The following is a 10,598-nucleotide window of genomic DNA, read 5'->3' as shown; positions in this document are numbered from 1 at the left end:
CCAAATTTGACCAAGAAGAGGCTCGAAGGGCACTTGTGAAAATGTTTATTGGGGAAGAGCTACCATTTCGCTTCGTTGAAAGCCCGAAATTCTGAAAATTTGTGCATGCTCTACAAGTAAAGTATGTTAAATCTTCTCCATCTAGAGCTAGTAGGTTTCAAAAGTGTGTTGAACTAGAAAAAATTCAATATAAAGGCTTGCCTTGCATGGATGTTGAGACTAGGTGGAACTCTACCTATCAAATGTTAGAGGTAGCTTTGAAGCATCACAAAGCATTTGAGTTGCTTGCTTTGAAAGATAATGCCTATATAGGAGAGATGAATGGAGAAAAAGGGAGAAGTGTTCCTTCTGATTCAGACTGGGAGTATACTGAGTCTATTGTACCATTTTTGCGAGTGTTCAGTGATGCCACTATACGTGTTTCTGGTACCTTATATGTTACCAGTGATATGTATATGAAGGAAGTATTTGCAATTGGATGATTTATTCGTCATTCTTGTGATTCTGTTGATTTTAGTACTATGTCAATGGCAGAAAGGATGAGGGTAAAGTATGAGAAGTATTGGAGCAATCCTGATTCGGTGAATATGTTGTTATTGATTGCTATCGTACTTAATCCAATATTGAGTATGTCAATTATTTCTTGGATTACTTCTTTGGAGAAGAAAAAGGAGGCAAATTGAAGTCAAAGTTGTCCAAGTGTATAAAGTTACTTTATCAGCAATACCAAAGTTTTGAGGAAGTAAGTGAAGCTGATACGCAAGATGTTCAAGCCAACAACATTAATACCGATCTTCATAGCATGGGCTTTTTTCTGCAAACAACCGGTCGCAGAACAAATACAAGATCTGAACATGATAGATATTTACAAGAAGAATGCGAGCCATACTCCCATAAGTTCGATATACTAAACTGGTGGAAGGTCAACTCAACCCGATTTCCAATTCTTGGAAATATGGCTCGTGAGGTATTGGCTATACCTGTTTCTACGGTAGTTTTGGAGTCTGTATTTAGTACTGAAAGAAGAGTTCTCGATCCATACCGCAGTTCCTTAACACCTAGAATGCTAGAAGCCTTAGTATGCACAGGAGATTGGCTTAAGAAAGATCTTTTCTCTGCTTTTGATGATGATGGTGAAGTTCTTCAACAAGTTTATCAAGGTATAAAATTTGTTTCATATTTCTTCTCATTTTATTTTATTTTTCTTTTTGTTATCTTTCTATTTTAGAATTTAGGTATTAGTTACTAATTAAAAGTTGTTGAATATAAACTTGATAATTAATTTGATTTCCTTGGCAGATATATTTTTCTCTAATGATGGTGCTTGTTTTATGACAGCATCAATTGATAATCTTGATGATGACTAGGTATGCTTAATATTCTCATTTGGTTTAATACTTTCATTCAAAGATTTGTTTTAAAATAATAAAGGTATATTTTGTTATTTGCAGATATATTTTTCTCAAAGGTTGTGGTTGTTTGATGATTTTGTTGGCAACTTGGCTTTTGATATTTTGTGGTTGTTATTTTAGAGAGATTTTTTGGTAGTATTCTTTTGATGTCTTGAGAATGATTAAATATTATATAAATTAGCTATTGTCATTAGATTTATATAGAATTTGTCAAATTCTAGTTGTAATGAACCTATACACTTTAAAATGACTTTAGTATTAATTTTACTTCTAAAAAAATTATGATTTAAAAATTGAATTTCTAAAAACTAAATTTAAAAGTAGATTTTTTGTTAAAATATCTGATTTGAAAATTGAATTTTTAAAAACTAGTTTTAAAATTTGATTTTTGGTTGAAGAAACATTTTAAAACTGAATTTTCAAAAATTGATTTTAAAACTGAATTTTTTATTAAAAAATCTGATTTTAAAACTGGATTTTATAAAAAACAAATTCTAGATTTAGATTTTAAAAAAGAACGAAATTTTAAATTTGGATTTAAAAAAACCGAATTTAAAACCGATTTTATATATATAATTGGATTTAAAACCAATTTTATACGTAAAACTAGATTTAAAATCGGTTTGTAAATAAAATTGAAGTTAAATTCTAAAACTGGTTTAAAACCAATTTTGTTTTTTCAAATCAGTTTAGAATCGATTTCTCTCTTCAATCCAGTTCTAATTTAGTTTCATAAACCATAAAACTGGTTCTAAAATAGATCCAGTTTAGATTTATAAAAAATGAATGCTATGATGCCTAAAATGTGGTGACTATTTATTAAAAAGAGTTAAAAATTAATATTTAATTTAAAAAATATAAAAATAAATAATTTTTAAAACTTCAAAACTTACTACAATAAGAAAGCTAAGCAAAATTTAGAGACCAAATCATAGACACCATAGAATTGGCCTTTATAAAAATCCAAACCATGCCTACCCCTTTATAGCTAATTATGGGATTAAAAAAAAAAACGATTCAAATTTTTTTTCTTGTTCAAATTAGGTAAATAGAATGAGCGCATCAACCTAATTGGTATCTGAAACGAAAGTAGACAGCTTCAAGCAATTAAAGCTAAAGAGTATCATTTTAAACCTTTAAAATTATAGGGCAGCACTATCCTACCCCAGAACATTAAACCTCAGTAGTCAAAATTATTGATAACAAGCCTTTGGAGCGACTAAAGTTCTAACTACCAACTTATTCATGACAACATAAAACACACCGCAACCATGTCTCATTTCTCAACTCATGTCAAACTAGTGCTTTTCCACTCCAAAAAGTTTAGTAAGGCTCAACTGGGGTGCGGAAGTTTGCTCCGGCATACACTGCTACTGAACCGAGCTCCTCCTCAATTCTCAAGAGCTGCCGTTTAGATAAAACAAAAAACACTAAGCAAAAGCTCAACCATGAAGTTTAAAAGCTAAAGCTAGCACAATGAACGTGACTAACCTGGTTATATTTAGCAAGACGCTCTGACCTGCAAGGGGCTCCAGTCTTAATTTGACCCTGTTCAGGAGAAATTACCAGATTAATATTGCATATGGGACTCGGTGTTGGCGACAACTAATTACAAGTGATATAAGGTCATACCGTTGCCAAACCAACAGAAAGATCAGCAATGAACGTATCCTCAGTTTCTCCACTACAACCAAAATATAACAATCTCAGTATATCAAGTACAGTTAGATATTTAATGAAGTTCTAATAGTTAATAGATAGTAAATTTCACTGATTTAACATGCAGTTCAAGACGAAGTTCGAACCTTCGGTGACTGGCCATTACGCCCCATCCGGCTTTTTTGGACATCCTAACTGCTTCAATACTTTCGGTCACAGATCCAATTTGATTGACCTGTTTTAGTTTGTGTTTAAGTAACATACCAGTGTATATGTACATCTACTTGTGCACAAATAAAAGGCTCCAATAACTTCTCTAAAGGATGAGTAAAACAGAAATACCTTAAGCAGAAGGGCATTGCACGCTTTTGACTCAATAGCCTTCTGAACCCTCTGTGAACAGAACGCAAAAACAAGTCAAGGGACAATCCTTCTAGTCACAGCCAGCAGAATAAAAACTGTAGGGGAAGGGAGAGGGGATGTTTTGTTCAACCAATCTACTAACCTTGGGGTTGGTGACCAAGAGATCATCACCAACAATTTGTACCTTGGAACCAACCTCACCAGTTAGCTTGGCATAGTGCTCCCAATCATCTTGGTCAAAAGGATCTTCAATTGAAACAATTGGGTATTCAGTCACAAATGACTTGTAGAGATCTTTCAAAGCATCCCCTGATATCTTTGCTGCGCCATTGTTGTTCTGCATATCAGAGAGGATGTCAAGAAATATGTGAAACAGAGAATGCCATGAAAATTATCAACATGTTATCAATTTATTCTTAACAAAAGATTGATTTGGACAGTAATATATGAACCAGGAATACTAACAAGTGGAAACATAGGTGAAATCAAAGTTCTCATTCATGACCATTAATTTCTTTTAACACTTGAATACACACACTGATTCTACTAACAAATTATATCAGCTTGTGCCCTTACCAAAAGATTTTTTTTTTTTTTTTGGTTACTACGCACTTACCTTACTAGACTAAATTCGTATTACCCCATTCACAAAGTGATATAAATAAATACTTACTTCTTCCTTGAAGTTCAGATCGTATTTTTTGTCTGATGTGTAGAATTCAGAGGCAGCAACATCCATTCCAATGACAACCTAAGAACATAAAAAAACTTTGTTAAGCACTCTTACTGAAGCCAAAGCACTTAAACAAAAATTTTGACAAGAGAAGAGAGGGAAACTAACTTTGCCTGTGTAACCAGCTTTTTCAATAGCAGTTTTTAGCAGTTCCAAACCCTCTTTGTTCTCCTGAAAAATTGAAAAACAAAACATCAGCAACTTCCCCCAAATATGAGCAAGTACCCACACTCCATGCATTAAAAAACATTAAAAATTAAGAATTGCCCCACTAAACATGATCGGCTATATGAAAAAGAGGGTTTGAACAACACCATGTACCTGAATATTAGGAGCAAAGCCACCCTCATCACCAACATTTACTGCATCTTGACCATATTTCTTCTTGATGACAGACTGAAACGTTATTAGCATAACCCACCATTAATAAATAAATAAAACACAGTAGCAAAGCATGTTGATTAACCAACAGTGTAGATGCATGCTCAGAAAGAACCAAGCATGGCAAGCCATGGCACCAAAAACTTCAATGTAAGCTAAGTTTAAAGCAAAAATCTAGATTGTGTAAAAACCAATTAAGATTTCGAGCACAATGTAAGAGGCAAATTAATGAAACATGAAGACGGACCTTCAAGTGGTGATATACTTCCACACCCATTTTCATCGCTTCCTTGAAAGAGGAAGCTCCCACGGGAAGAATCATAAACTCCTGCATATACATAAGTATTAGAAACTCATTCTAACTATCTGTTACACACACAAGAGAAGAGCCTTCAAAAGCATGCCTGCATTGCAAGTTTGTTTCCTGCATGTGATCCACCATTAATGACATTGAAGGCCGGAACTGGCAAGACCAACTTTTTGTTACCAGCAATATTTGCAATGTGCTGCACCAAGCCATAATTAAGTCAGATATAATATAATAAAGAAAAATTCCAGCGTAAGATAAAACACACATAGAAGGTAATTGAGGAGCTTGTGTGTAAGAATTCATATTTCCTCATTCTAATCTAGTAAATATTAGATTTAGACATTAATATCAGCAGTTCAGATATAAATACCTTGTACAAAGGAGTTTTCAGGACACTAGCACCAGCTTTGCAGACTGCAAGAGAAACTGCCAATATGGCATTTGCTCCAAGCTAAAACAACAAAATATGAATTAGGAATTCAAGAATCTCTTACAAAATGATGCAACAATAGAAAGATAGCCTGACAAGCACCTTCTGCTTGCACCAACCCCATTCGTTAACAGTTCCATCAAGCTGTTGAACCATTAAGTTGTCAATTTCAGTCTGCTTGGTTGGGTCCTGTTCATTGTCATAAAAGCAACCCAAAAAAATTGATCAATGATCAATCCATAAACCACATAACAGCTCTTCCGAATTTCAAACAGAAAAAAAAAAAAAAGAAAGAAAAAAAAACTTAGCCATGACAACAGATTTAGAAACTCTGATAATACATAATTAATAAATCCAAAGTTAACCAACCTTGCCAATCAATGCAGGAGCAATAATCGTGTTAACATTGTTAACAGCCTGCATGTGCAAAAGAAAATCAAGGTGAGAATAAACACTGATAGCACAATAACCGTGACGACCTATTACACTATGTAGTACACTAGATGAGACTTACCTTTGATACACCCTTCCCAAGGTAGTCAGATCCTCCATCTCTTAATTCAAGGGCCTCATAAATTCCTAAAAAGAAATTTAAAAGACAAAGGGAACAAAGTTAAACAAAACTGATCAAGTGAGAAAGCTACCTATGCGGTTATGCCGAAAATCATTTTAAAAAAATACAGTAAAACGATAAAAATATAGAATATAATTTTGAAAATTTTCTAGATGTTATTTCAAAGGGATACATCAGTATCAGATATGAGAAGAGATTTCAGCATACCAGTGGATGCACCACTTGGAACAGCAGCTCTGGCAAAAGTGCCATCTGAGCATGTCAAATCGACCTGAAAAAGAAAAAAAAAATCTTCATCCATTTCCAAAACATTTTAAATAGTCCACCATAACCATACCTCAAGAAATTCAAATTCAACCATAAAAAACAAATCGATTCAAATCAAAATCAAATTAAGAAACAAAGACAACGGATAAAGTGAATAAAAAGTCTTGATTAGATCTCGATATCATCAAAATAATGAAGACGGAGAAACAAATGAAGAGAAACAGCGAGGACGAGTGAGATATGACGGATCGGAGAACAACATATAAATTATTGAAAAGGCGAAAGAGGATGAGAAGAGAGGGAAGCGAACCTCGACGGTGGGATTACCACGGCTGTCGAAGATCTGGCGGGCCTTGATGGTAGTGATGGTGGCCATGGATGATTGTATTTTAGATCTGGAAATGAGTAGAACGAAGGGTGAGTGAGAGGTGGCGAGTTCTGAAGATGAACAACTTCGGGTGGTGGGGGTTTATTTATAGTTGATTAAGCTTTGTACTTTATTCGGGATTAGGTTTTAAGACACGTTATTGTTGTAAAATAACTAAATAAATAGATAAGGAAGAGATAACAAATATAAAATATAAAAATATAATTAAATAACACTCATAGTAATTTTTACTAAAATTACTATATCAATATAATAGATATAATTATGTATTGAATAATATTAAAATAAAGTATATAAGAGAGAGAATAGTAAGAAAGAGAGAAAGAAGAATATTATATTTTTATTGTTGTTGTGATTCTATTGAGGTTTTAGCCTTCTATTTATGGATACAAAAGGTCAAATATTCAAAACTTCATTTAATATCATTTTGGCTTGGGAGTTTCATTTTTAATAGGGAAAGGAAAAATGGGGATCCACATCCTTTTGATCTTATCACAACACTACTCTTTGGATGACCATTTAGGATTATGCCTCATTAAAACCTTACTAAAGAAAAACCTAGTGAGAAAAAACCTTAGTGAAGGAAAAAGAGTACAAAATTCTTTGTGATGGAAACTGTCTCATTAAAAACCTTGTCAAGAAAAACCCAATGGAAAAAAACCTGACCAAGAAAAAAAGAGTACAGTCTCCCCTTCTTGTCAACATCATTTAATGTCTCGAAATCTGCACATCCCAATCTTATATACCAATCTTTCAAAGGAGGATTTTGGGAGTGACTTTGTGAATAAATTTGCCAGATTGTCGCTTGAGCAGATCTGTTGGACATCAATTGTCCCTTGATTTTGAAGATCTTGAGTGAAGAAGAATTTGGGAGAAATATGCTTTGTTCTATCACCTTTTATGTATCCCCCTTTAAGCTGAGCAATGCATGCTGTATTATCTTCAAACAGGACAGTTGGAGCTATCTTATGATCAATCAGTCCACATGATGACAGAATATATTGGATCAAACTCCTGAGCCAAAAACACTCGCGACTAGCTTCGTGAATCACTAGCATTTCGGCATGGTTCGAGGATATCGCTACTATCATCTATTTCGTGGACTTCCATGATATAGCTATACCACCATATGTGAACAGGTATCCTGTTTGAGATCTCCCTTTATATGGATCAGACAAGTAGCCAGCACCTGCATAGCCAACTAGTTATGACTTGGATCCATAGGGATAAAACAATCCCATATCAACCGTTCCATGAAGATATCGAAAGATTTGCTTGATTTCACTCCAATGTCTTCTGGTTGGAGAGGAACTATACCTTGCTAGTAAGTTCACCGCAAATGATATATCAGGTCGTGTATTATTAGCAATATACATTAGCGCTCCAATGACACTAAGATATGGTACTTCTGGAGCAAGGATATCTTCATTTTCTTCTTTAGGACGGAATTGATCCTTCTCCATATCCAACGATCTCACGATCATTGGGGTACTCAAGGGATGTGACTTATCCATATAAAATCTCTTCAAAATCTTATCTGTGTATATTGTTTGATGAATAAAGATCACATATTTTACATGCTCGATCTGCAGGCCGAGACAAAATTTAGTTCTTCCAAGATCTTTCATCTCAAACTCTTCTTTTATAGTTTTTATAATTGTTGGAATCTCTTCAGGAGTTCCAGTGATATTTAAATCATCAACATACACAGCAATTATAATGAACCCAGATGCAGATTTCTTTATGAACACACATGGACAGATATCATCATTCTTGAATCCGTTTTTGGCCAGATACTTAGTAAGACGATTATACCACATTCGTCCAGATTGCTTTAGACCATATAAAGATCTTTGCAATTTGACTGAGTATAACCCTTGCAAATATTCATTGGATGGTTTAGATATCTTTAGTCCTTCAGGGACTTTCATATAGATATCTCGATCTAATGAGCCGTATAAATAGGCTGTTACCACATCCATTAAATGCATATGCAGTTTATGATATGCAGATAAACTGACCAAATAACGCAATGTTATCGCATCCACTACAAGAGAATACGTTTCTTCATAATCTATATCGGGCCTTTGTGAAAAACCTTGTGCCACAAGTCGGACTTTGTAGCGCACAACTTCATTTTTCTCATTTCATTTTCTCACAAATACCCATCGGTATCCAACAGGTTTTACATCTTCTGGTGTACGGACTACAGGTCCAAAAACTTCACGTTTTGCAAGTGAGTCTAACTCAGCCTTCATGGCCTCTTTCATTTTGGTCAATCATCCCTTTGTCGACATTCTTCAATTGATCTTGGCTCAAGATCCTTACTTTCATGCATGATATTTAGTGCCACATTATATGCAAATATTTCATTGACAATTGTCTTATTTCGATCCCATTTCTCTTATGTAAAGACATAATTTATCGAGATCTCGTCATTTTCACAATTTTCATGTACCTGAACGTCTTCTGGCATTAAAACTATATCAGAATTTTGGACAACTACAAGTGTTTCTACTATATCTTTTTCAACAGGAATAGTATTTACCTCTTTTCTCTTTCGAGGATTTTTGTCTTTGGAACCGACAGGCTTGCCACGCTTCTGGCGTGTATTTGCTTCGGTGGCAATTTGTCCAACTGGGACATCAATTCGAATTGGGGCATTTTCCACTGGTATATACGACTTGGTTATCCTCTTTGTATCAAAAAATGCATCAGGCAATTCATTTGCTATTATTTGCAAATGTCTAATCTTTTGAACTTCTAGTTCACATTGCCTTGATCGAGGATCTAAATGCATCAAGGATGATGCATCCCAATTAAGTTCCTTTTCAGGAAGCTTATTCTCTCCCTCTAATGTTGGAAATTTCGATTCATCAAAATGACAATCCGCAAACCGGGCTTTAAATACATCTCCAGTTTGTATTTCAAGATACCTCACTATAGAGGGAGAATCATATCCAACATATATCCCCAATTTTCTTTGGGGTCCAATTTTAGTGCGATTAGGTGGTGCAATGGGAACATATATCGCACACCCAAATATTCATAAATGGGAAACATTTGGCTGCTGGCCAAAGGCTAATTGCATAGGAGAGAACTAATGGTAACTCGTTGGCCTCAAACGAATAAGTGATGTGGCATGTAAAATATCATGCCCCCAAATTGAGGTTGGGAGATTTGTTTTCATAAATAAATAAATAAATAAATAAGAAAGAGATAACAAATATAAAATATAGAAATATAATTAGATAACACTCGTAGTAATTTTCACTAGAATTACTATATCAATATAATAGATATAATTATGTATTGAATAATATTAAAATAAAGTATATAAGAAAGAGAATAGTAAGAAAGAGAGAGAGAAGAATATTATATTCTTATTGTTGTTGTGATTCTCCTGAGGCTATAGCCTCCTATTTATAGATACAAAAAGTCAAACATTCAAAACTTCATTTAATATCATTTTGGCTTTGAAGCTTCATTTCTCATAAGAAAAATGGGCATCCACGTCCTTTTAATCTTATCACAACACTTATAATAATTTTCACGTTTTTCTCTTTGTATCATGCGCTACTAGTCTTCCTTCTCCTCTTTCTTCTTTTTCACCTTTTTATTTGCGTTCCTCTTTCTTTATTTCACGCAGGTTTCTTTGTCGTTCTTTTTGTTACTGTTGTTATTGCTGTATTTTTTTCTTCTCTTCTTTCTATTGATTTTGCAATATTTTATATTTTTGTTTAATTTTTTCCTCTCAAAAAGAATTATAAAAATATGAAATAAGAAGATGAAAAAAAAGCTGTAGAAAATGAGGAAGAAGACGACTTTTGAATTATGCAGAACTTATCAGTACGTATACATCGAAAATTTTTAAATAATACACTCGAATATCTTCGTGTTACACTCAAAAAGAACGTGTAGTAACGGCAAGAAGAAGAATGTGCGAGCATGAATATAAATGACTTGTATAGACTTGTATCAAAAAATGACTTGTATGTGGAGAATAATTGTAATAATAATTAGTAATTTTACCTGTAATAATATTACAGAATATGAATCTTTTAAAATTATATTTGTTTTA

At 33.7% G+C, this 10,598-nt stretch overlaps 2 protein-coding genes across 2 annotated transcripts; one reads left to right on the top strand and one right to left on the bottom strand.

Annotated features, from left to right (window-relative positions):
• Positions 1–206: 206 nt before the first annotated feature.
• On the top strand, positions 207–1,367 carry LOC140173669 (zinc finger BED domain-containing protein RICESLEEPER 2-like). Its single transcript, XM_072198178.1, has 4 exons — positions 207–426; positions 535–608; positions 722–1,160; positions 1,300–1,367. Exons 1-4 carry the CDS (start codon positions 207–209, stop codon positions 1,365–1,367), a joined length of 801 nt encoding a protein of 266 aa, XP_072054279.1.
• A 1,152-nt stretch (positions 1,368–2,519) lies between these two features.
• LOC112696626 (enolase 2) lies at positions 2,520–6,868 on the bottom strand. Its single transcript, XM_025749451.2, has 17 exons — positions 6,440–6,868; positions 6,070–6,133; positions 5,803–5,867; positions 5,658–5,705; positions 5,391–5,477; positions 5,229–5,309; positions 4,953–5,054; positions 4,796–4,876; positions 4,489–4,563; positions 4,276–4,338; positions 4,108–4,185; positions 3,577–3,771; positions 3,414–3,464; positions 3,218–3,306; positions 3,045–3,096; positions 2,904–2,960; positions 2,520–2,816 (listed from the first exon to the last, which is right to left on the bottom strand). The coding sequence occupies exons 1-17, from the start codon at positions 6,503–6,505 to the stop codon at positions 2,736–2,738; spliced, it is 1,335 nt and encodes a 444-aa protein (XP_025605236.1). The 5' UTR covers positions 6,506–6,868; the 3' UTR covers positions 2,520–2,735.
• Positions 6,869–10,598: the final 3,730 nt, after the last annotated feature.

The sequence above is a fragment of the Arachis hypogaea genome, chromosome 6, assembly GCF_003086295.3.
Source record: "Arachis hypogaea cultivar Tifrunner chromosome 6, arahy.Tifrunner.gnm2.J5K5, whole genome shotgun sequence".
Lineage (NCBI taxonomy): Eukaryota > Viridiplantae > Streptophyta > Magnoliopsida > Fabales > Fabaceae > Arachis > Arachis hypogaea.
Note: the sequence above shows the minus strand (reverse complement) of the source record. Positions and strands in the feature narration are given on the sequence as shown.

Bases quoted from the DNA above. Each gene is read 5' to 3' on its own strand.
- LOC112696626 (XM_025749451.2), bottom strand. From the start codon at position 6,505: ATGGCCACCATCACTACCATCAAGGCCCGCCAGATCTTCGACAGCCGT. The intron at 5,868-6,069 runs GTATGCTGAAAT...ATTTCTTTTTAG, and splicing joins TCCAAGTGGTGCATCCACTG to GAATTTATGAGGCCCTTGAA. The intron at 4,339-4,488 runs GTACATGGTGTT...TCAATTTTTCAG, and splicing joins GCTTTGCTCCTAATATTCAG to GAGAACAAAGAGGGTTTGGA.
- LOC140173669 (XM_072198178.1), top strand. From the start codon at position 207: ATGGATGTTGAGACTAGGTGGAACTCTACCTATCAAATGTTAGAGGTA. The intron at 427-534 runs GTACCTTATATG...TGTCAATGGCAG, and splicing joins TGCCACTATACGTGTTTCTG to AAAGGATGAGGGTAAAGTAT. The intron at 1,161-1,299 runs GTATAAAATTTG...TTTCCTTGGCAG, and splicing joins TCTTCAACAAGTTTATCAAG to ATATATTTTTCTCTAATGAT.